Source organism: Erpetoichthys calabaricus, chromosome 3, assembly GCF_900747795.2.
Source record: "Erpetoichthys calabaricus chromosome 3, fErpCal1.3, whole genome shotgun sequence".
NCBI classification, from domain to species: domain Eukaryota; kingdom Metazoa; phylum Chordata; class Cladistia; order Polypteriformes; family Polypteridae; genus Erpetoichthys; species Erpetoichthys calabaricus.
Window position 1 is genome coordinate 169,145,956 of NC_041396.2, and position 27,432 is coordinate 169,173,387.

Below are 27,432 nucleotides of genomic sequence, written 5' to 3' on the forward strand. Positions count from 1 at the left end.
GATTATTAAAATTGCGTAATGCCTAAAATGTAATTACTTCTAAATATGCATCCTTAATAATAAAGCAGAATATAAAATAAATTTACAATTAAATTTTGTATTTTTAAGATTCATTACATTTATAAAACATAAATCCTTTGCAGCATAAAAGTAAATTCCAAAAATAAGTGTCTCTGTACATTAGAAAAAGAAAAGAAATGCATGCAGTCTGAAATAAACCTGATGCATAACAGACTATTTTCAACACACTGGGAATTTGAAAGATATGCAAGAGGGCTTTAACACTAGAATTACCAGAGCCTACGAAAAAACTCGTAGATCCGGCCCACCTTAAATCCATTCGCACCTCTCCGTCAGCGTCTTTTGTCCTGTAAATGTGCCGATTAAGACAAGCAGCAAGCAGCCTGCTATTCCATCCCCCACCACCGCAGAACGTGCACAAAGTTCTCCCAGCTCATGCCTTGATTGATTATCTGGGAGTGAAGTGCTGGAGTTTTAGAGTGGAAATAATAGATTGTTATTTGGAACACATGCATTTCATGTGTGTTCCATTTCTACAATAATCTGTGTAAACACATCGTTAAAACAGAAAAGTTTTTCATATTTTAATAGTAAATGACAAAATGTTGGCATAAACTACAGTATATAATGTGTGAAGCCTGAAGTCCAGAGATCAAATAAACACATTCACAAAAGGTTCAAGGAAGATACAACAGCTTCTGTGGCGTAGCGGTAAGATTTGCTGACTTGTAATCAAGAGTCCCCGGTTCGATCCTGACTGCCTTCTGTATTTGCCGTTTTCAGTAGTGAGCTGCTCTTATTGTTAATATTATACAGTACACACATGCATTTGGTTTGCGTCTGTAACAGATGGTGTACATTTACAGGATTTGTAAAAGTTACCTTTTTTTTCACTTTTATTCTCTCAGTCACGATCACGATACATACTATCGTCCTAGGGAACTGACGCTGTTAGTTTTTATTTGAAACTGGGAATAACTGTAGATGTGAGTGGTGTTTTGAGGCAATTGAACTGGACATTCTCTGATCTGGAGGGATAAAAGCTGACACACAAACGCTGGTGAATCTGCCTTCTTCGTATCTCACCTTCACTTGATTTTTTTTAATTCAGTTTTATTGAGTGTTCCTGCTCATAGATCGGGGGAAAAAAAACGTAGTGTTATGCGAATGAATATGAATAATATGAATAATGTTGCATCCATGCCACAATTTTTCCGAAATGTACTATACAGGCCATAAAATGAATAATTCCAAATACAATATATAACTATGTCTCTGTTTTTTGTTTTTTTTGTTTTTTATTTGACATCATAGACCATAAGGCGCATACCAATTCAGCGTGAGCAGGAACACTCAATAAAACTGAATTAAAAAAAAATCAAGTGACGGTGAGATATGAAGAATTCAGATTCACCAGCATTGTGTGTCAGCTTTTATCCCTCCAGATCCGAGAATGTCCAGTTCCATTACATCAAAACACCACTCACATCTACAGTTATTCCCAGTTTCAAATAAAAACTAACAGCATCAGATCCCTAGGGTGGTAGCATGTATCATGATCGTGACTGAGAGAATAAAAGTGAAAAAAAAAGGTAACTTTTACAAATCCTGTAAATATACACCGTCTGTAACAGACGCAAACCAAATGTATGTGTGTACTGTATAATCTATACATATTAATAAAAGGCAAAGCCCTCACTGACTCACTGACTGACTGACTCATCACTAATTCTCGAACTTCCCGTGTAGGTGGAAGGCTGAAATTTGGCAGGCTCATTCCTTACAGCTTACTTACAAAAGTTAGGCAGGTTTCATTTCGAAATTCTACGCGTAATGGTCATAACTGGAACATGTTTTTTGTCCATATACTCTAATGGAGGAGGCGGAGTCACGTATCGCGTCATCACGCCTCCTACGTAATCACGTGAACTAAAAACAAGGAAGAGATTTACAGCACGAGTCAAACGCGGGAACGAAGGTAAATGACGTTAATTTTTGAGTGTCTTTTAATACTGTGTAAGCATACATATTAACACATGTGCAATTAAGCGTGTGCATTTACAGGGTGATTTCTCAGGCTTAAAAGCTCGCCTTTTATCAAACGCGGGAACAAAGGTAGATGACGTTGTTCACTGTCTTTTAATACTGTGTAACCATACATATTCACACATGTGCAATTAAACGTGTGCATTTACGGGGTGATTTCTCAGGCTTAAAAGCTCGCCTTTTACTAAAAAGGTAAATGCAAAAACTATTTTCAATCATTCTATGATCTGCTTCTCACAACTGAAGGCACCGTGGCTGATGGTAAATGACGTTAATTTTTGAGTGGCTTTTAATACTGTGTAAGCATACATATTAACACATGTGCAATTAAACGTGTGCATTTACGGGGTGATTTCTCAGGCTTAAAAGCTCGCCTTTTATCAAACGCGGGAACAAAGGTAAATGACGTTGTTCACTGTCTTTTAATACTGTGTAACCATACATATTAACACATGTGAAATTAAACGTGTACATTTACGGGGTGATTTCTCAGGCTTAAAAGCTCGCCTTTTACTAAAAAGGTAAATGCAAAACTATTTTCAATCATTCTATGATCTGCTTCTCACAACTGAAGGCACCGTGGCTGATGTTACGTCACTTGCTGTCCAACCATAAGCGTTACCTGGTAGGTAACCAGCCACTCACTTCACTCCCTTACGGGAATCGAACCTCTGAGGTTTCTTTTGTTCTTAATTAAAATTTAAAAGCAATACTTCACCGCTGCTAAGCCCCTCTAGCGCTGACGTCCGAGGTTCGATTACCGTAAGCAAGTGCAGTGAGTGTGTAATTACATTCACGGCATTCGTAGTCTGATTCACAATCTGATTGTATCGGTGGTTACCTACCAGGTAAAGCTTATAGTTGGCCACCAAGTCAGGTCGAAGTGATCACTCGAGTAAAGGCAGCTTCACAAAAAAACAGATCCTTAACAAACTGTTATTAGTATATTTTCCCTCAATTTAAAAAGGTTTTATTTTCTTCTTAATAAAAATTTAAAAGCGGTACTTCGCCAGTGCGAAGCGCGTGGATTTGACCGACTGACACATACAGACATATTCATGAGTGCAGGTACTTCGGAAAGAAAGCACCGTGTAAACCTAAAGTTTAAATTAAGTTCATAGACCTACAAAAGGTTGCCATTCATTTGAGGCAACATTGCTTTTCTTCTGTACAACTATACGTTGCATTCTCAAGAGTGTGCTTGCACGGCTTCGGATATAGATATATGTATGTATGTCTATATATAAATATGTAAGCTTATAAGTACTGCCTTACTTCTCTTTAAGAAAGGAAGATGTAATGATACTTGATTTAAACGATTCCATGTCTTCCTGGGTTTGCTTAGCTTATTGTCAATATCTTACACGTTTTTTTAAGACTTATTGACTGAAACGGGCTTTCACGAAAAAAGTTAGGGCTTAGCTACAGGATACACCCTCCACAAGTTAAGCAAGTAAAAATAAAATATATATTTCTGTTTTATTTAAACCTTTTAAGTTCGTATGCATAGCCCCATTTGGCTGTTTAATTTTTTTTTCTCTTTCTTCAGTAATATTTAATCTCCTTAAAGAAAAAGAACATATCCATTTTACTTTTTTTGTATCTCTTTAGTAATTTTTTAGTGTAAAAGGATAACCAGTATTTAAACCTTTTCTGTTACTTTATAAATTTATTTTACACAATGTTGAAAAATTAATAAAGCTACATACTTTGGCAGCTGCTGCTTTAATTTTCAATGAAATGAAAAAAGCTCTCCAAGAGAAAACGTCAATGAAGAAGAAACAGTTTGCACTATCTAAAAATGAGAAACCCTCATTTATAAAAGTTTGCTGCAGATGACTTAACTGAAAATAAATGAATAGTTCCTATGTGTATAATACATATTTATCTATTTGACTTATGCCTTTATTCCAGCAACTTACAACATCTGAGGTACAATTTGTTACATTACTTTTGTTTTTTGCAGCACAGGCAGGTGAAGTGACTTCCTCAGGGTCACACAGTGGTGTCAGTACCAGGATTTGAACTGACAAGCTCTGGGTTTACTGAAATATTACTGAAGAAAGAAAAAATACGAAAACGGGCAAATAGGGCTATGCATACAGATGTCCATCCATCCATTATCCAACCCGCTATATCCTAAATACAGGAGCCAATAAGTAGATATGTATATATACAGTATATATATATATATATATATATATACAGTATATATATATATATATATATATATATATATATATATGTGAATGTATGTATGTATATATGTATGTCTATATTTATATATATATATATATATGTAGATATGTAAATTTGTATATGTATATATATATGTATATGTGGATGTGTATATGTATATATACGTATGTATATGTAGATATGTGTATATGTAGATATGCATATATGTATATATGTTTATGTATATATATATAGTTACATAACCTCTTTAACACACTACTTCTCCGCTGCGAAGCGCGAGTATTTTGCTATATGTAGATATCTGTATATGTAGATATGTATATATATGTATATATGTATATGTATATATATATATATGTTTACATAACCTCTTTAACACACTACTTCTCCGCTGCGAAGCGCGGGTATTTTGCTATATATATATATATATATATATATATATGACAGCAACACTCATAACAATGACAACACAATTACATATATATATATATGTACATATGTATATATATATGTGTCAATCTATCTACGGTATGTATGTATGTCTAGATATATATATATGTACATATGTATATATATGTGTATATATATCTAGATGTGTATATATGTAGATATGTAAATATTTATATATATATATATGTGTGTGTGTGTATGTATATGTGTGTGTTTATGTATGTGTGTATATATATGTTGATATGTGTATATATATATATATATATATATATATGTATATATATGTGGATGTGTATATGTATATATATATGTAGATATGTGTATATGTAGATATGTATATATATATATATGTATATATATGTTTATTTGTGTGTGTATGTGTATATTATATATATAAAAGACAGCAACACTCATAACAATGACAACACAATTACATTGACAATCATGTTACGTTATTTTTAAAATGTTTCTTTTTTTTTTTCATAACCTCTTTAACACACTACTTCTCCGCTGCGAAGCGCGGGTATTTTGCTAGTATTAACAATAAGAGCAGCTCACTACTGAAAACGGCAAATATAGGAGGCAGTCAGGATCAAACCGGGGACTCTTGAGTACAAGTCAGCAAATCTTACCGCTGCGCCACAGAAGCTGTTGTATCTTCCTTGAACCTTTTGTGAAAGTGTTTATTTGATCTTTGGACTTCAGGCTTCACACATTATATAGTTTATGCCAACATTTTGTCATTTACTACTAAAATATGAAAAACATTTCTGTTTTAACAATGTATTTACACAGATTATTGTAGGAACGGAACACACATGAAATGCATGTGTTCCAAATAACGATCTATTATTTCCACTCTAAAACTCCAGAACTTCACTCCCAGATAATCAATCAAGGCATGAGCTGGGAGAACTTTGTGCATGTTCTGTGGTGGTGGGGGATGGAATAGCAGGCTGCTTGCTGCTTGTCTTTATCGGCACCTTTACAGGGCAAAAGACGCTGAGGGAGCGGTGCGGATTTAAGGTGGGCCAGATCTACGAGTATTTTCGTATGCTCTGGTAATTCTAGTGTTAAAGAAGGCATGTAGAGATGGGGATTGGGCAAGTGTTATAATAGGACATGTAAAAAATCAAAGAACTTTTTTCAATTTAAATAACTTTTGCATTTTAGTTGACATATGTAGCAAAAACTAAATTATACCATGTAACAACAAATCACATAGGTATATTGTAATACAGCCATTTGCTGTTATTTGCCATAATTTGCTGTTATTGGAAACTCAGGTGGAAAGTACTTACCATTGTCTTGAATCAAGGTTTTTAAGTTCTCTTAAAAGCTTTGAATTTTTCTTTAAAATGTGAAAACGTTTTCTGTTGGAATAAGAGTAAAGAATGAAATGGGTAAACAAAAAACAGTGAAAGAATTTAGTATGAGCATAAACATACCTAACTGGAAAATACATTGCCTCAGTATTAAATAAATTAAATAGAATGTTGCAGTCAGGTATGCGTATGACCAAGGGTTATGTAGTTCAAGAAAATCTATATAAATTTGTAATACAAAATAAAGTAAATGTATAAAAATATCATTGCGAAATAAATAATCTGTACATCAACACGTAAATTCAATTGTTAAGAAAATTTAATTTACTCAGAATAAAAAAGTAATAAAGCAAAAAACTGACCATAGAAAAAATTAGCTTTAAAGAGAACAAATAACTAGAACTTCAGAAGGAAGCACTGAATGATTTTAAATTTCTTGATATAAAGATGGGTGCTGAAATGTTAAGAAAGGTAAGTATATTAGAGAGGGCTACAGCTATTATATTTTTTTTTAGATAGGCCCTGATTGACATTGTGAACAATGATGAAGGTTTCCCTTCTAATGGCACCATCTCTTAGCATTCCACAACCAGGTATTAGATAAACTGGTTTTGTAAAAAGATAGATGATTAACTACACATTATTAGTACACAGGGCTGCAAATGAATATAATCTTTTCAGTTGCTTTCCTAACTCTAGCATTGTTCTAGTACCAAAATCAGAGGTCGTTTGCCGGAGATTCTCATTGGCTTTTCAGGATAGATATTGTCTACTCCTAACTAATAACACCTCAATAAACTACTGTGAAATTGATGCAAATGGTACACTCCATGATTTTAAATAATGCAGCAGTATTCTAAAATGAGTACCACCATTCTCTCTCCTAATCTGCAACACCCCCATCCCCATCAGCTGAAGAAAAGTTTACCCACTACATATGTACACGAAGTTAATGTAAATCTAAAAGCAAACACTGTTAAATAATGATACTGCAGGATGGACAAATCGGCAGCTTTTAAATCCAGGCAACCAAACTACAGTCTTGCAAAGCCTGGCAGATTAGCAGATGTTTCAGATCTTTGGTCCATGAAATATTTTCCTAATCAAAAACAATTCGATAACAACAAATGACCCATTTCTTCATGTATCATCTAAAATTTTGTGTCGATTTTGAAGACAGGTCCTTACACAACGCCAGACTGCCGTAACCACTGTCTACGGTTTATACTTGACGTGCCTATGCTGGATGCAAGAGCAGCACAGCAAAAATGACATCAGACACAGCAACATGCACTGGGTTTTCACTGCGTACTGCATACAGAAATTTTTCTAATTACGCAGCAATGCAGGTGAAGCACCGTGTACCCTAAATGGTGAATTCTGAGGGGAGGCTGGTTACATGCAACGTGCCTCACACAGCCAAGTAAGTGGGCAACTGTTGGAATTTTCAGAGCAGCCTGCGATACTAAAATAAGCCCACGTGAAGTATCTCTATAAGCTGTACCACACGGACCAAATTAACAGAGATGTCAGTTACAATGGCCGGTTCTTTTTCTTTTATGTTCCATTCATCTGATGCCACTGTCAACAAACATCAGCACTAGATCTTTGTTTTAAAACACTTCCTTTCACTTTGAGGAGGAACTGTGAGCACAGCAAAAATGACATCAGACACAGCAACATGCACTGGGTTTTCACTGCGTACTGCATACAGAAATTTTTCTAATTACGCAGCAATACAGGTGAAGCACCGTGTACCCTAAATGATGAATTCTGAGGGGAGGCTGGTTACATGGGTGCTAGAATGACGAATGAAGGACTAAATATGAGAAAAGATCAACAAAATACAAGAAGACACGCAAAAATATTTCAAGTGCATCTCTTCATCATGTAGGTCTCCCACTCACAAAAATATTATACTCGCTCTCCCTTTGCCACTTTTGGCTAATAGGTCTGGATGCACACATCCACCAGTAAGCTATAAAGCAACCTTGTACAACAAGTCCATAAAACAAGCAAGAAAAAAAATAATTGTATCCTCTCTCAATTTATCTTGATATAAATAAATTAATAATTAAGGTTACTTTGTTATTAGGCCTGGGTAAACATATAGATTTTCTGATTGTTATTTTCATTTAAAGGATTCGACATTGAATCTTACAGTCTCAAGATCAAACTTGTGAATCACTATCCTACTCAATTACCATATGTAGATTTTTGCTTCCTTTGGCATCCAATCCAGTAATCTATGGAAAAAGCACTTTATTGCTTCGCACAGAATGAGAACGGTCCAACTGTAGGTAGGACTGTAAAAAATGGTGTGTCCTCCTCAACTGAAATCAGTGCTTTTGATTCCTAAATCAGATGTGTGGCCTTCATACGGATTCAAATGGTGTAAAGAACAACTAGATAAAAGTAAAGCCAAATGTAAGCTGTGCAGCTCAGAAGTATTGTTGTAACACAACAAATATGAGAAATCATTATCCTGATGTCACCCATAAACGTAATCTCAGTTGACAATCCAAATGAGTACAGCCTAAACAATCTACACTGGAGATGGTGGGTTGCTCCAAGTACCTGTTTAAATAGCCTCATGCCCAAAAAGTAACAATCTATAATAGTTTTTATCTGTAAAGATACGAGACCCTACAATGTTGTTGAAAATGAGGGCTTTCGACAAATGATACAGGTTTTCAAACTGCAGTATGTTATACCAAGTAGAAAGCAAATAAGTGAAGTTATTTATAGGCTCTATGAAAATCTTAAACAAAGCATTGCTCTCTCAGGTAAGCGGAGAGAGTAGCTCTAACTTGTGACAGTTGAACGTCCAGGGCAGCAGATTCCTATGTGACAAATCACGTCACTACATTAGAAACGACGGGGCATCTATGGCAGATGCGTTGCAGACAAGCGCGCAGCATGCAAGTCACACCGCTAACAACCTTGCTGCCTATACAGTATGCAGAGATGCTGTAATGGCTGGCTGGCTGTTGTCCCAAAAACATTTCTAGCATTTTTAATATGCTGATCAACTGCGTGACTGTATCAGTCACAAGTTTGTGTGTTGACAAGTCCAATAAACGTTGCTTCTCTTTAAGCACATGGCTAGCTGTACTGCTATAGCGAAAAAAGTATGCAACGTGCCTCACACAGCCAAGTAAGTGGGCAATTGTTGGAATTTTTAGAGCAGCCTGCGATACTAAAATAAGCCCACGTGAAGTATCTCTATAAGCTGTACCACACGGACCAAATTAACAGAGTTGTCAGTTACAATGGCCGGTTCTTTTTCTTTTATGTTCCATTCATCTGATGCCACTGTCAACAAACATCAGCACTAGACCTTTGTTTTAAAACACTTCCTTTCACTTTGAGGAGGAACTGTGAGGAACTGTGAGGATACATTTTTAAGATGGTCTAATGTGACTGCTACACGTGAGCAACTGAAGATTTGTGTAACTTGTAGAATTACAGAAAGACACAAGTCTTCTCACTGTTTCCTTAAGTTTGACTAATTCAAGATTATTCTAGGCATCCAATAGGGGAATACATTTAGCTAACAGTTTAGTTGAAGGATGTCTACATGGAGATTCATAACAGGTTATTGAATAACATTTATTATTTAAAAAGTAATATTTGATTATTTTATAATGTAATATCATTCACAAGATGCTATAGAGGTTTTATAAAATAGATGCCAAAAAGAGGAGAGCACAAGGTGAATCATTCCACTACTTCTTCAATACTATTTACAAGTGAAAGGAATCACAATTACAAGCAACATTGTGACAAAAATAAAAAGAAAGTAACTTTTCAAATACTGGAAGAACTTTCGTAAGTGGATTAAATATGAAGGATATTCTGCAAAGTACGGATGACTGCAGAGAAGGGACAGCATCACAACCAAGTCAGAGAATGTGCTGTGCTGAATCCAGAAAACAGGTATCAAGGTGGTCCTTTGTTTTCAGGAAAAACTCATTTTAAGATCGAAAAGGTACAGTAACTTTAGACTATTTGCTATACTAGTCAGCCTGCAATATCTAGCAAATGATGATACAGGGCTGAGTCATAGATAATTTATTTCAAGGATATACATATACTGAATTAATTTGTTTACAGATTGGTGTTTTCAGACAAAAAAATTAAATAGAAAAGGGAACCACAACAAACCTTCTGTCCCAGGAATTCATTCCTAAATCATTTAACAAAAGTCGACAGAAATAAAATGGAGCTTTGGGTTCTTGTGAGTCAGGTTTTTCCTTCCTTGCTACTTTCATACTAATGTCACTGCTCCACCTTTTAATATGTTCCTCTTCGTGGCAGCTTTGTTTTAAGATGCTTTCCATAATTTTATTCTCCTGATCAATGCTCATTCCAAATGGTGGGGGTGTTGGCTCATTAAGATTTAGTTGTGGATGGGATAGACATTCAGGACTACTATTGCCAAGGTTTTCCAACAATATATACAATTCATCTTCCTCTTTATCATTGTTGACTGTGTTCCTGTTCAAGGTTGATGGAAAGCCAAAGGTACTAGGCAATGATGTTTTATGGTTATTACCATAAACAAATGGCTCACTGTCCAAAGGTCCATATATTAATCCACCTTCCCAAGAATATTTGCCAGAAATATCTCTAACAATGACACGAACATCAGAACTAGCCTTTTGAGGCTCACCAGGTTGATTCTTTTCTGCAGGGATCTGCAGATAAGACACAAGTGTGCTGTCATTTAATACAAAAAGTTGCAAATTTGGACTTTTGAAGACTTCAGATGAAAGATCAGAACAATCAACATAAGAGTTATCATGATTTTCACTAATAAGACTATGAAGAATGGCAGGGCCTCCACTAAGAGGATGATGGCCCAGGTGATTTACTAAATGTGTCATTATCATCCGTGCAGTCAGTGGAATCAGTTCCATGTTCCTTCTCTTCTTTTCTAAAAGTATCAAAAAGACAAGAAATACATTTTTAGTTAATCAATATTTTAGATTTTATAATTTTTCAATTATTGTGTCCAATAAATAATGCAAAATTTATATATATACAGTATCTCACAAAAGTGAGTACACCCCTCACATTTGTGTAAATATTTTATTATATCTTTTCATGGGATAACACTGAAGATATGACACTTTGATACAATGTAAAGTAGTCAGTGTTCAGCTTGTATAAGAGTGTAAATTTGCTGTCCCCTCAAAATAACTCAACACACAGCCATTAATGTCTAAACCGCTGGCAACAAAAGTGAGTACACCCCTAAGTGAAAAATGTAAAAATAAAAATATTTACAAAATGTGAGGGGTGTACTCACTTTTGTGAGAAACTGTATATATATATATATATATATAGATATATATATATATATATATATATATATATATATATATATATATATATATATATATATACACACCCCCGGACACAGGCAGAAAGACACTAGAATGTCCAAAAGCACAGTCCTTTATTTTCTGTACAGCACCACAATGCCTTATCCCAACAACTCTTTCTTTCTCTTTCTCTGACCTCCACTCCCCTCCTCACAAGCTCTGTCTCCTTCCTCCCAACTCCGGCTCGTTTACTGGAGGGAGGTGGCCCCTTTTATAATGACCCGGATGAGCTCCAGGTGCTCCGTCTGATGACACTTCCTCATGTGGCGGAAGTGTCTAGAGAGCACCCGGAAGCACTCCGGGAATCCCTGGGATTTCTTCTGGCAGCACTTCCTGGTGTGGCAGAAGTGCTGCCATCCAGGGTTCCATAACTGTCCAGGAGCCCCCTGGCAGTGGCCATGTCCTTCCATAGGGATGAGCTTCCCAGCTCCGTTCCAGTGGCCCCCAAGCAGCTGCCCTCTCGTGGCCCAGGGGAGGTATCGACCCTCTCGTGGACCATCCAGGCGTCCCGGCTGGGTAGGGTCCCCAGCCGTCTGGCACAATACATATATTATATATACATATATATATATATATATATATATATATATATATATATATATATATATATATATATATATATATATATATATATATATATATATATATATATATATATATATATACACACACATATATATATATATATATATATATATATATATATATATATATATATATATATATATACTAGTTGATTACCCAGTGGCTTCGCTCACTGAGTGCAAGGGAAAAAATAAAATGTAGTCTATAAGTTATTAAACAATAAAACATTAACATTTAAGAAGTAAAGATATATTGAGCACTACTGGAGTGGTTTGGGGTATACTACATTTTAAAGGCGCTATAACACAACAGGTAAGTAGTACTAACAGCAGCTAAAATGTATTTGGATTATCTGTTGGTAGTAGATCCCTTGTGAAAGGCACTACACGATCGCTGTGGTATAGAAATTACATTTTCTATGTGAATGTCCAAATTTCTGCCTGACAACCTTGGACTACGTGCCTGTGATTTACTTCTTAAAATAATTCATCACAAAAGGAACCTTGAATGTTGCGGGGTTTTAGTGACCTGAACTGACCTTAAGGGACAGTAAGTAGTAGTGCAGGGTAATTTACAAACAGAGTCCTGCTTTGATGGCGCCAATTACACTCATTCGCAAAGATTTCCACACTCCCAGGAGTCAACGGGGCACATGAAGTGTCACAAACAGTGCGAGAAGAGAGGACGCTGCCCGAAACTGCGAAGCTCTCGACCCCGCGGAGCAGCCCAACATTCTGCATCTCCCAGCGTCCACTTTGTTCTCACGCACATTGTTTATAGCTCACCACAGTTAAAAAGTAGAAAGACGCAAAGCTGTTATCCACATCTCTTCTACTATCAAGTACTGCCAACTAAAAAAAAGTTACAATGTGGCAGTTTCCGCAACAGTCACATGGACAAATAAATAAAACTTCTCTGTCAGAACGCGCCTGGCAGCTCAGCACTATAGTCCAGAGAGGAGGGCTGTGAGAGGAAGACGCGGGGTGTACTTCTATGGGATAGATCGGTGTGTTTGTGTTTACTTCTTTCCAATATCAGTAAAATAACTCTCACATAAATAATAACAATTCGTAAAGATGATATAAAAATGGCGTCCACAAACGAAGTGTTTAGTTCCTGTATTATAATATGTTCTGTGGTCATACGTAATTTCCGTTTCATATGTAAATTCCATATCGCGAGGTCATACGTAATTTCCATTTCAAACGCAAAAAGAATTATATATATGTATTATTCTATATATTATAAAATTCTGTTTTTGATTTGTCATTCTGGGTTACTGATTGTTGATTGATGAGGGAAAAAAATTAATGTAAATGTGTTTAGCATAATGAAGGGGTTTTCATTCTTTATGAAGGCACTGTATATACTGTATTAGTCCCACTAAATTTTATTATATATATATATATATATATATATATATATATATATATATATATATATATATATATACACACACACACACATATACACAAATATGTATAGCCTATCTGAACTGGATTAATTGAGTTTGAAGATGTTGTTATATATATAATTTGCATGTTTCAAAACTATTTTTTTACATTTAATACAACAGTATGAACAGTATAATAATTCTTTTACAAAGAAACAAATAAAACATTAAGAAACACAAAATAAAAAAACATCATCAAGTACAAGTTACTGTAAATCACAAAGATGGGCTACAAATGACAGAATCTTCCTATATTTATAAAAGATTACATACATTAAAATGTCTAATGCCAGTCATTAAGATCTGAAAATACCACACAAATGCAAATGGATTTAAAATGTATTTAGATTGCCTATAAAGATTTTGGTTTTCATTTTAAATAACTATTCAACACAGATCTGACTGTTTATTAAGTCTGACTAGGTTGCAGAAGGACCATCCACATTACTAACCGAGAATGGTAAACCGGATGGACGTAGGGACATCCGGCCATGGGCCGTGGACGCAAAACACATACTGCGCAGGAGCCCCACAAATCCCCCCCCCCCCTACCCAAAGCAACGGGAACCGGATGGAATGCAACGTAAAATAAGAAATGAGGCGCCGCGACCACAGAAAAATGGAGTCAGACGCCGGCGACGCACACAGCGCCGCACGAAGCCCATTGCACACGAAACGGGACACACACAAAGAGGAGGATTCAACAAGCCCCTAGCACACAAACAAAAAGAAGCCGCGAGCGCCACACAAAGCCCATTGTACATGAAACGGGACAGACTACGGACATAGCACACGAAACGTTCACAAAAACGACGATTCAGACCCACGACCACACTAACATAAATAAGAAATGACACACAAAGCCCCATTTCTGAAGGAACCGTCCGTATTAAACATACGTCATCTCAACACGTTCACACTATGCAGCATAGGTGGATCTCATTACAATGAGGCACTATTAACCGTTCAACCGCAGAAAAGGCTCCATATTAACAGTGAGTGCGATCCTCCTTATTACTTATCCATATTTCTCACGCTGAAGAACAAACAAGTCATGAATTCACGATCACGGGTACAAAACGATACGGCTCGGATAACGGGACCAAACACACGAACCCGCATGAAAAAACAAAATACACGTCGGCGCCTACAACGCGCTTCTGAAACTCCGGAAGAAAGAATGTCTCGGCTCCAAAAACGCAAAGCTCAACTAACACAGTTACAGAGACGAGCCCAAATGGACAGACACAATGAACGTAGACGCATGCAGCGCGCGTCTCAAAGTGCTGCATCGAAACAGGCACGGGTTCAAAACGAAACACCTCGCGTCTCAGACATACAAAAACGGCAGCGAAGAGGCAACATAAATAAACGCAGATGTCTACAACGCGCATGTGAAATGCCGGAAAACAAGCAGGCAAGGCTCCAAAAAGAGAAAGCTTGACTGACCGACATACAAAAACTGGCAAGGCTCAATACAAACAATGCACGACGTAGACTACAACGGACTTCTCACACAGCACAGGCGAATCGATTACAGCTCCAAAACAGCACGTCCCAAATACTGGACATGCAACAACGCGCCTCTCAAACGGCACAAGCAAAAGATACACGTCACGGACATCAACGCCAGACACCTGCTAAACGCTTGCGCCACTTAGCTGACAACGCGTTCAATAATGAGTCCACTATTCAGGAAAATTCATTGGGATTAATGAATGTCATTTGCAATCATTGTCATTCACTTAACTTCCCTGAAGAAACAACTAGCAATACAAGTAATGAATTTACACGTTGTTGTCAAAAGGGTCAAATTTGACTGCCTCCTTTACATTCATATCCTGAATATCTACAGAAGCTTCTAACTAACGATGTACCTGAAAGTAAAAACTTCATGAACTGCATTAGATCCTACAATAGTTCATTTGCTTTTGCATCTACCGGAGTAAATATCAGGCCACCAAAAGGCAATGGCCCATACTGTGAGACACAAAGCCCCATTACTGAACGAACCGTCCGTATTAAACATACGTCATCTGAACACATTCAAATTATGCAGCATAGGTCGATCTCATTACACTGATGCACTATTAACCGTTCAACCACAGAAAAGGCTCCATATTAACAGTGAGTGCGATCCTCCTTATTACTTATCCATATTTCTAACGCTGAAGAACAAACAAGTCATAAATTCACGCTCACGGGTACAAAACGATACGGCTCGAGTGACGGGACCAAACACATGAACCCGCATGAAAAAAAACAATACACGTCGGCACCTACAACGCGCTTCTGAAACCCCGGAAGAAAAAATGTCTCGGCTCCAAAAACGCAAAGCTCAACTAACACAGTTACAGAAACGAGCACAGATGGACAGACACAATGAACGAAGACGCATGCAGCGCGCGTCTCAAAGTGCTGCATCGAAACTGGCAAGGGTTCAAAACGAAACACCTCGAGTCTCAGAGATACAAAAACGGCAGCGAAGGGACAAAATAAATAAACGCAGACGTCTACAACGCGCATCTGAAATGCCGGAAAACAAGCAGGCAAGGCTCCAAAAAGAGAAAGCTCGACTAACCGACATACAAAAACGGGCAAGGCTCAATACAAACAATGCACGACGTAGACTACAACGGACTTCTCACACAGCACAGGCGAATCGATTACAGCTCCAGAATAGCACGTCCCAAATCCTGCACATACAACGACGCGCCTCTCAAACGGCACAGACAAAAGATACACGTGAAGGACATCAACGACAGACACCTGCTAAACGATTGCGCCAGTTAGCTAACAACGCGTTCAATAATGAGTCCACTATTCATGAAAATTCATTGGGATTAATGAATGTCATTTGCAATCATTGTCATTCACTTAACTTCCCTGAAAAAACAACTGGCAATACAAGTAATGAATTTACACGTTGTTGTCAAAACATTCATATCCTGCATATCTACAGAAGCTTCTAACTAACGAAGTACCTGAAAGTAAAAACTTTATGAACTGCATTAGATCCTACAATAGTTCATTTGCTTTTGCATCTAATGGCATCCAGTCACTTACTCAACACCATTGATAAACTTCTACAAACGTTAATGAATAATAATATTCCCTTTGGAGGAAAGGTACTTTTATTAGGAGGAGATTTTACGCAGTGCTTAGCTATTGTTCCACATGCCATGCGCTCGGCTATTCTTCACTCCACCTTAAAACACGCAGACAATTGGCATTGCTTTCAAAAGAGTTACGGAGATATTTGGAACAGCAATCTCATTACACCAAATACCCCTTTTAACACAACGAACTATATTATGTCCAAAAAATATTAATGTTGATCACATTAATAACCAGGTCATTTCATTACTTCCTGGAGAGGCACAGCTCTTTCTAACCTCTAACAAAGTTGACTCTGATGACGACAATGACCATCTTAATTTCCCCTTAGAATATTTGAACACTATTAACCCAGCCGGATTACCACAACACAATCTTAGCCTTAAAAACGGAACAATAATCATGCTATTAAGAAACCTTAACACTAAACAGGCTTTATGCAATGGTACACGTTTAGTCGTCAACACCATGCCACACAATGTTATTCAAGCGACAGTTCTTACAGGATCACATGCTAACAATACTGTTCTGATTCCTAGAATTGACCTTACAAGTTCTGACTTGGAATTACCTTTTACACTGAAACGCCGACAGTTCCCCATTAAACCTGCATTTGCCATGACCATCAACAAATCACAAGGACAAACCATGGACAAGGTTGGCATCTACCTCTCTGAACCCGTTTTTGGACATGGACAACTTTATGTTGCCTTCTCACGAGTTCGACGTTCATCTGACGTTAAAGTTAAAGTTATAAGTGCTCCATGCCAAGGAAAACTCATTCAAGGACAAGACACCATCTTTACTACTAATGTTGTGTACAAAGAAATTTTCCAATAAACCATTACACTGTGCCAAACACTTTATTGTTTGCTTTCTATATGCATCATCCACACCTTCGCACTATTCTATATCTCATTCATACATCTCACTCTTTGTCATTTCCCAACACCAGGGGTTGGCGAGCGAAGCGAGCAGGGGGCGGAGCCCCCTAGTTGTAACTAACTTAAGGGACTCTTGATTGTATACACACAAAATAAGAAAGGCTTATTTTGTCAATCTAAGTCAAGAAGTGGACCAATTATAATTACTTAAGTGTAGAGCAATGTGGTACATTAAAAAAGTATGACAAAGAGTGAAGCTATCATATTATATAAAAGAAGCAAGCTATGATGCTTTTGAGATATTGTATATTTATAAATGGCTTGTTTGGAATTCATATTTGATTAAAACTATTTTACTTAATATATTGCCAACTACAGAATTGTCTTAATTCATATGTCCAAGCTGGGATAAGTCACTAGGCCAAGATGGCACCCAAGAGACCACAAAGACAAACTATAATGTGTAAGGCACTGATGCACCAGCATCTTTACAGGGAGGAAAGGCCTTGGTAAAACAATGGATATTTGACTGCTTTCAAATGCAGAAGTACTGCTTGCATTTGTAGACAGATTAGAAAGTTTAGGGACACTGAAAATTATATAGATGTCTAGTATCTTGTCATCCCTAAGTATGGTTAGGCACACAATAGTAAACAAGCCCAACAATGTTAGGAAGAGTAAAAGCATTTGCAGATTTTAAGGCTGACATGGTACATTTTTATCTGCTTTATTCGATTTATTTTGTCATTTAAATGTGGTTGTACAACACAGAACATGATGCAATAGAGACAAATCTGGCAAACAAGTAAATAAATGCAGACAAACATGGTAAAATAGTAAATGGTTAAATAGTCCATACTGACTATATTTTACAGGCACTATTACGCTTTACATTAAATGAGCATATCAAAACTTGTTTGATCTGCACTCAATGCATAGTCATGGTGCTAGAATCTCCTTGTGAATGCCACACAATATATTCAAGTGACTAACAAATTTTACAATTTACTTCACATCAGTTAATGGCAGTTTATAATGGCATAGTCATAACTGGCTACTAATAAAACTGTCTTCAAAAATGCAGACACAATTTAAGAATGAATATTCATCAGTGGGGTATTTTGGTGGGGCCACATGTACAGTACCTGGAACAGAAAATCTGTCAGGAAGAGTGAGGCCATACTGAGAAGACAAGAAAGTGGGTGTGCATGCGTGTATGAGAGAGAGAGAGAGACATAGTTTAGCTATGATAAAGATACATCCTTCTGCTTAAACCTACTGGTACATGGCCACTGGTGAGTCTTGAGAATTATCCTGGCTTGAATATGCTGACAAGTGTTGACCCAAGGCGAGAGATGTGTAACAGGCAACATGAATGTGTAGGTACTGGATGGGCAGAAAAATTATCATTGAAGCTACACAGAAGGAGACATGAAAAATAACGGCAGCAGAGTTAGAGGGTGGCTTGGGAAGTAAATGGCCTCGTGTGAGGAAGTGTGGGATAGACGCTGTATTTTAAAATGTATTAGGTTACCAGCACAAGTGATAACAAATTGTCAGTCGAATAGTGTCAAATATATAATTATACAAATGACCTATCATAAAATTAGTTGGTCATACAGTACAACCACAAAAATGACAGTATTGAAAGATCTCAACAACAACATCTGCTACTCAACACTGAAAGAAGAAACAAATAAATGTTAATAAGTTTCAGTTCAATGAGCAAAGTGCTAATTTGAATTGTATGTATGTAATTGGAAGTGATTCAAAATAATGATGGTGACTACACCAAAATAGTGAGCAGATACAACCCGCTTAAATTGTCACTCAAAAAAATCCATCAATGGATCATGTAAATAGACTCTAGCCTTTAAGGCACAAGCTGGATGTAACAGTTTAGACTGTGCATATACACATATAAGCAAAGGCAGGGTCAATGGGCCTGCCAAAGCAACCTGGAAACAGGTTAGCTGCACTAGGTATAAAGAAAATTTCACTGACTCCAAAAATAAGTATTTTTCCATTTAAGAAATTTCATTAAGTATATTATAGAAAACTGAAAAAAGAATGACAACTGAGTTCAGTTTGCAACAAACATTTTAACAATACTGTATCATAAATTACTGAGGTAAGCTTACAACTAATTTATTATTGTAAAACAGCACCATTTTTGTATCTTAAATTACTGAGGTAAGCTTACAACTAATTTATTATTGTAAAACAGCACCATCTTCAGAGGATGGAGGTGTAGTGCCCTACCTGCCCTTAATGAAGATGTCACTGCTTATCATGAAAAAAGTTATCAAAGTTACAGAACAAACACAAAGGTTTATGTTGGTTACTAACCGTCTTTGTATTGATGTTGCAAATAACACTGATATAATGCATTGTAAGTACTTTATAAAATAATATTTAAAAAATTGCTGCACAGCTGCAAATGGCCTGTTATGAAATAAAACTGAATACTGTTATGATGAAGATATACATACAAAAGACAGCTTACTAAACATTTTGTTCTTTTATTATATTACTAGACAGTAACAGTGCACTGCACCGCACTTGATACTCTTTCTCTGTACATGTAGCATTCGTTTGTTCAGAGATTGATGTGCTTGCTGCTTCCTGACCAGCTCTTGTTTTCTCTACCCTAGAGGCTTCTTTCTTCTCTTCTATCGTCGGCATCTTTTCACGTTAAAACTGATTAAGTCTGAGAAAAGCGCTATATAAATGTAATGAATTATTATTATTATTATTAAGTCAGTTTGTGTTGCAATTGCTTAGTACGTTTTCTTTAATTTTTCACTTAAGCTAGCACTTAAGTCTTCAATTTGAATGATTTAAGATATAGAGAGGTAGGGGAAGTGACAGCAAAGGTGTTAGGGATGAGAAAGGCGCCTGTACACAAGCGCCACCCTGCTGGCCGCTGCAAAGAGTTGACTCTACAATAAAATAAAAATAAAAAGAGGAATAACCTTGGAAGTCGATCATCACCCCGAAAGTGGATAGTAGACATCACGTATATACGTAGTATATGTGTACCATATTTCAGGTCAATCGTTCAAACGGTTTGCGAGCTACGGGTGATTTAAAATCCTGGACAGACAAACGGACAGCCACAGTAGCATATCATATCAGAAGATATAAATCAGCATATTTTTAAAATTTAAATCGATTTTCGATACCAATACCTGTGAAATTTTATGATACTTGACACCTTTCAAAATAAAGGCAAAAACAGAAATTCCATTCAATGGCTTTTAATTAAAGTACCTCTATTATTGAAGGGAACAATATTGTGCCTATTTCTGTAATACAATATCAAATTTATAAATAATAACAGTAACAACAGCTTTAAAATACTGGAATATCTGTCACATAGTTATCTAAATATCACTTAAGTAAACAAGTTCTGGCATTCATAAATATCAAAATACTATGCAAGGCTTGAACCTTAACATGTTGCAGAGGTGGGGATCCCCACAGTGTAAAACAAATGGGGTTTATAATCTTTGGGATTTTTCATAGGGTTCATAACGAATGATACTGTATCATCATAAACTACCTGATTTATCTTAGCATGTGCACATTTTTAATTTATTCTGACATTTTCTGTCCAGTAACTGAAAAATACTTCTTAAAATACATACTAAATAAAAATATTCAAACATTATAATATACACACTGCTGAATTAGTGAATTGTAAGATAATTCAAGATATTCCTTTTAAATAAACTCTCTAAAGCTGCTTTTGTAACAACATACTTTTAAAGTCCAGCTTATCAGGGTACCACTTTCTTAAGTTTGTAACATTTGTTATTGTAAGATTTTATATTTGCATCATCAGCTGTTTAAAAATTATAAACGGGGAGGGTTGGTATCAAGAAAATCACACCAAAACCAATACAACTTCAGCCCCACATAGTAGAAGGAAAAGATGAAAAGAAAAAAAGAAACTGGTTAAAACATATTAATGTCAGAAACACATGCTGCTTTAATTTCCCAAAGGTATCCCTCCATTTTATTTTACATTTAAAACTTCCTCTGTGAACTCAAACTTTTATATGAATCCTTTATTTCAGAACTCAGGTTAAATAGCCTTTATTTTAATGTTTTCAATGTTTCTTATGTCAATGATCACATTTTGGTATTGCTTAAGCTTGTGTACAAATCCAGAATTGGAAAACTAACTGGGCTATTGTTTACTTGTAATTCATAATTTTATAAATATGAGAAAGCATTACATTCTTCAACATACCATTCAAATATATGATGTGTGCCTTCACTTACAGGATATACTCATGAAGTTTTCCCTTTAAATGACAAATGAATGAAATAAATTCAGTTTCTTCAGATTCAAAATTGAATGTGAAGTACAATGAAGTACAGCACACTGTTTCATTTGACCTGGTAACTGATGTTTTGGCCAGTACACATTTCTTTTAACACAGTACACATCATATTAATAGGGAGATGTGCTTTGTCCTTCGAAGCATTGAAATACTAAATAAATTTTATTTTCACATTAATAAATGGAGAAACTCGCACCATCATTGGTATAGTCAAGCCAGATACAGTAGGCACTTAGTTTGAATCTTGCCTTAATGTTTACTTGCTGTAACTGCTGTTTGCACAGGCTGTCCTCCCACATCCCACAGTCGTTTAATCTCCTCTTACAAATGCATGAAAATACAAGTTAAACAATTACTTTTCATTTGATTTGTAATGTTATTCCAGGTTCAAAGCATGCACAAAATGTGTTTCTGAATTAATTAAAAAATGGGATAAAAGTAGAAATAACATGAGCTGTTTTTCTTTTTGACATGTGTTGATGTAGCATATCAGTTTTGACCCAAGTTTATAAATAGGTCTTATTGTCGTGTTTCTCATGTATTATTATGCCTTTACTAATTATTATTATGCACTTTATTATGCCTTTGTCTGCTTGCAGTCATGCATGAGTGCAGCACTGACTTTCTCACTATTACCGATACTGTAAAATGTGGTACTGTTACATTTTCAGACTGGTGACAAAATAGTACAGAAGTACTGGTTTTTGTAACATCTCCAATACTTGTAGCACTTTTCTCTTTAAAATCTTAAACTTGTTTAGTTTTTTCTTGAAGAATACAGGTAATATTTGTGACATTCTCATCATTTACTTGCTCCATAAAAAAATGTGAAAGTATTAAGTTAACTGCATCCTAACGGTTACCATACATAAACTTTATTCTGGAATCTGTGCTGACAGTAATGAAATATTAAATATAAACAAACTCATCCCTTGATACTTTTACTAACTGAGTTAAAAAACAATATTAGTAATTATTATTAGTAGTGGTAGTAATTGTACTAATATATGTAAAATGCAAAATGTATTTCTGTATTACAAACTTCCAACCAGTTTTGCAGCAGGCAGTGGTCTGAATGTCACAGCTTTCTCAAAGTAAGATGTTTACTAAACTAGTAGCTTCCTCATTTTTCTAAAATTGCTTTGTAATATATTTCTCTTATTTTCTGCCATGTCCAGATCATGCAACATGATTCCTGTAATGACACAACATCAGACAAAACAATTACCATTAGCTATTAAAGTCACAGTGAAAAAAAGAAAAGAAAAAAAAGTAAAAAAAAAAAAAAAAAAAAAAAAAAAGCTTCAGGGATGTCACTGGGAAGCTTCAGAAAGGGTGAAATAATTGCTTTTTATATTAATTAATAATAAAACAAAAATGTGACACACAACTCAGACTCAGATGTATACAGTAATCCCTCGCTATATCGCGCTTTGCCTTTCGCGGCTTCACTCCATCGCGGATTTTATATGTAAGAATATTTAAATATATATCGCAGATTTTTCGCTGCTTCGCGGGTTTCTGCAGACAATGGGTCTTTTAATTTCTGGTACATGCTTCCTCAGTTGGTTTGCCCAGTTGATTTCATACAAGGGACGCTGAGAAGCTACCCAGCTTACTTTTCTCTTTCTCTTGCGCGGACTTTCTCTGATCCTGACGTAGGGGGATTGAGCAGGGGGGCTGTTCGCACACCTAGACGATACGGACGCTCGTCTAAAAATGCTGAAAGATTATCTTCACGTTTCTATCTTTTGTGCAGCTGCTTCCTGAAACGACATGCACGGTGCTTCGCATACTTAAAAGCTCGAAGGGCACGTATTGATTTTTGCTTGAAAAACAAACTGTCTGTCTCTCTCTCTCTCTCTTTGTCTGCTCCTGACGGAGGGGGTGTGAGCTGCCACCTTCAACAGCTTTGTGCCGCGGTGCTTCGCATACTTAAAAGCAAACAGCCCTATTGATTTGTTTGTTTTCCTCTGTCTTTCTGACAGACTCTGCTCCTGATGCGCACTCCTTTGAAGAGGAAAATATGTTTGCATTCTTTTAATTGTGAGACGGAACTGTCATCTCTGTCTTGTCATGGAGCAAAGTTTAAACTTTTGAAAAAGAGACAAATGTTTGTTTGCAGTGTTTGAATAACGTTCCTGTCTCTCTACAACCTCCTGTGTTTCTGCGCAAATCTGTGACCCAAGCATGACAATATAAAAATAACCATATAAACATATGGTTTCTACTTCGCGGATTTTCTTATTTCGCGGGTGGCTCTGGAACGCAACCCCCGCGATGGAGGAGGGATTACTGTACCACATTAACTTAGTAAGGAAGCACGGCCTTTTCAGTAAATGTTTTTGTTACATGTAACAAAGCCATTGTTTAGGCATCTATGATACTGTCATGAATTTCACAGGGGAAAAAGTCAAAAAGGAAAAATATATATATATATAATTCACAAAGTTGCCGCCAAAGGGGGAAGACACCCATGAAAGCACGCACACCAAAACAAGACACCCATGAAAGCACGCAGGAAGAGGCGTGGATTCACTAAGTCGCCGACAAGTAGGAAACAGTCTCGCCCACCAACTCTATGACCATTGGATACGACGACAACTCGCAGAGCCACACCCACTAACTGGGATGCGACGCCTCGGAAAAAACGCCGTCATTTATGTTCATCTGTTGTACGCTACACATGGACCTCTGAGCCACCTTGAGTTGGGGGCAGCAAGTCTTTGATAAGCTGCAACAAAATGATGAAAGTACGGGCGCATTTTTTCACACAAGCTGTGTGTGTGTGGGTGGGTGTTAGTTAATTTGTTACTCGAAGGATTTCAAGATTTAATATGCACAGGCGGTAACACTGCAAATGCAGCCCAAACGAACCAAAAATCTTCCACAGTCTCCTTAACTGTAAAGCAGCAACACTACCACTGCGCTACAAGACAGAGAATGCAGTTAAAGAATGCACCAGGCTCGATTTTACTTTCACTTCTGTTTGGACAACTGTGTCGTTCAGAAAGTGTTCACCCATCAATACATAATTATGCGACATATGATACGCCGTGAGTTGGCAAGAGCCACGAGTGTTCAGCGGTGTTTCCCAAACTCGGTCCTGCTGAACCCCTGTGGCTGCAGTGTTTTGTTCCAACCAGATTCCTAATCATTAATGCCGGTGAAACTCATCAGGGATAAGTCGGTTTTTCAAACGCAGTCGTGTAGCAGATTAGCTGGATGTAATAATCCGAGATGAATGTGCACCTCCGCGCTGAATGAAAACACAATGTATATTGCTGCAACAAAATGATGAAAGAACGGGTGCATTTTTTTCACACAAGCTGAGTGGGTAGGTGTTAGTTAGTTAATTAGTTACTCAAAAGAATTCAAGATTTAATATGCACAAGCGGTAACACTGCAAAAACAGCCCAAACCAGGAAAGACAGCTGGCAAAAAGTCACCAACAAACTAAACGCGTGTGCATTGTACTTACTGAAAGCAGCGTTATGGATTTTGCAAATGTTCATTTTTTTCCCTCTGCTTAAAAAACATTGAAAAAGCGGCGTATACTACGCCTCGGGTTGATTTGCAGCGTGTAAAACAGTTTGTTTGTTGCGGATAATTTGCTATCCACGCAAGTAGGAACCAGGAAGTGAACCCACAATCTTCCACTGTCTCCTTACTGCAAAGCAGCCGTACTACTACAGCGCCACAAGGCAGTTAAAGAAGTTATATTTATATTTTTTACACATCACACACTAGAAGCTGCTGACGAACCCTTCTCTTCGTTGTCAGTCTGTAGCTGCGAAAAAATAAAGGCAATACGAGTTTTAACAGACGTCATTGAAGTGTATCATAAGTTTCTGTAACGTTAATAAAAATGGCCAGGAAGTGTCACTACAGAGGTGAGTGTTAAATGCTTCGAAGCTTCGATACGATTTCCGACACAATTGCTTCAAACGTGTTGATGCTTCGTGAGGCTTCACTCCGCCCATCACTACTCACAGGTTACTGAACGAGAAATCAGCAGACTAGCATGACGGATGGGGCATAATGGGCGTCCTTCCCCTCTCCTCCGGATTTTTCAAATGTTAATTTTTTCCCTGTGCTTAAAAATCATTAAAAACCCAGCCTGATTATGTGGCGTATGGTACACCGCAGGTTGGCTAGTTGAAAATAAATGAATATAGGAATATCACAAAAATTGAAACAGACATCCATTATCTATTCCAGACTAGTGTTAAATATTCTGAAGTGAACAGTGCATCTTAAAGTGCAAGCTTCTACACTACTCCTCACCATCCTCTGCATAGAAAATGAGCATCTCACATTTAAGACTCTTGCATAACTTGTAATTTAACTTTATTCTGTCAAAAAGGCACCAAAAGATTTCACTAAAATCCAAAAGTATGCACAGCATAAAATGGTTTGATTTTCAATATAATTCAACATTAGTTCTTGTGCAAACTAAGCAGTTTATATTTGGCTAATGCTACATTTGCTGCAGGAAGAAGTTTAAATTCAGTCTCACTTGCAATAAATCAACTACAAAAAGGTAGATGGAATGTGGAGAGTTGTAGAGGAACAAAACAGTCTATATGAAAGTTTCATAAATAATTAAAATTCTCCACATGTGTCCATCTATTAAAAAAATTCTGGAGGGAGTGGTTTCCATGTAGACCTGAACGGACGCAAGTTTTAGAGCTCCCATTTAGCCTCATTAATAGCGGCTCAAAGTGTGCCTACAATTATCATTTTCATCAATTATTTTGAATTTGAGCTGTTACTTTATATAAGAAATGGGGAAAAAGTCTAAAAACAGCGGCCCAGTGATGCTGCCAGACTTCTTTGGTACTCCGGAAAGCTCAACGTGAGAAACAAACATGGCACTTCCTAAGGTTCAACTCCGAGGCCTACACTCTGCTCTACATCCTGTATCCTGTTCCCTACACTTTCACTGGTATCCTCTGTTTCAACTGAGGTAAGAAAAAAGATGGATGCGCAAACTACTGATGAACCCATTACTGAAACAAAAAATGATTCAATTTCTGGAAGAATTCTGTAAATCTTGGTCATACTAGTATAAAGGCCCATATATTAAATAAAGTTGTTACTTTAATTAGGTATTGTAGACTAAACTTTATGACTGCACGCATTAACAAGTATTCAATGGGTTTGAAGAGGTGAGGCTACCTTTTTTTTGTTGTTACTTCACTACTATAAATGTACAGTTAGGTCCATAAATATTTGAACAGAGACAACTTTTTTCTAATTTTGGCTCTGTACATTACCACAATGGATTTTAAATGAAACAACTCAGATGCAGTTGAAGTGCAGATTTTCAGCTTTAATTCAGTGGGGTGAACAAAACGATTGCATAAAAATGTGAGGCAACTAAAGCATTTTTTTAACACAATCCCTTCATTTCAAGGGCTCAAAAGTAATTGGACAAATTAAATAACTGGAAATAAAATGTTCACTTCTAATACTTGGTTGAAAACCCTTTGATGGCAATGACAGCCTGAAGTCTTAAATTCATGGACATCACCAGATGCTGGATTTCCTCCTTTTTTAATGCTCTGCCAGGCCTTTACTGCAGCAACTTTCAGTTGCTGTTTGTTT

At 36.7% G+C, this 27,432-nt stretch overlaps 1 protein-coding gene across 4 annotated transcripts in view; it reads right to left on the minus strand.

Moving 5' to 3' along the window:
- ralgapa2 (Ral GTPase activating protein catalytic subunit alpha 2) overlaps window positions 1-27,432 on the minus strand; it is a 789,870-nt gene that overhangs the window by 218,050 nt on the left and 544,388 nt on the right. For all 4 annotated transcript variants that reach the window (XM_051925541.1, XM_051925545.1, XM_051925542.1 and 1 more), the window contains 2 exons: window positions 10,209-10,980; window positions 6,018-6,089 (listed from right to left, as the gene is read on the minus strand). In XM_051925541.1, the coding sequence (XP_051781501.1) occupies window positions 6,018-6,089; window positions 10,209-10,980 (844 nt within the window). The remainder of the gene's footprint in view (window positions 1-6,017; window positions 6,090-10,208; window positions 10,981-27,432) is intronic.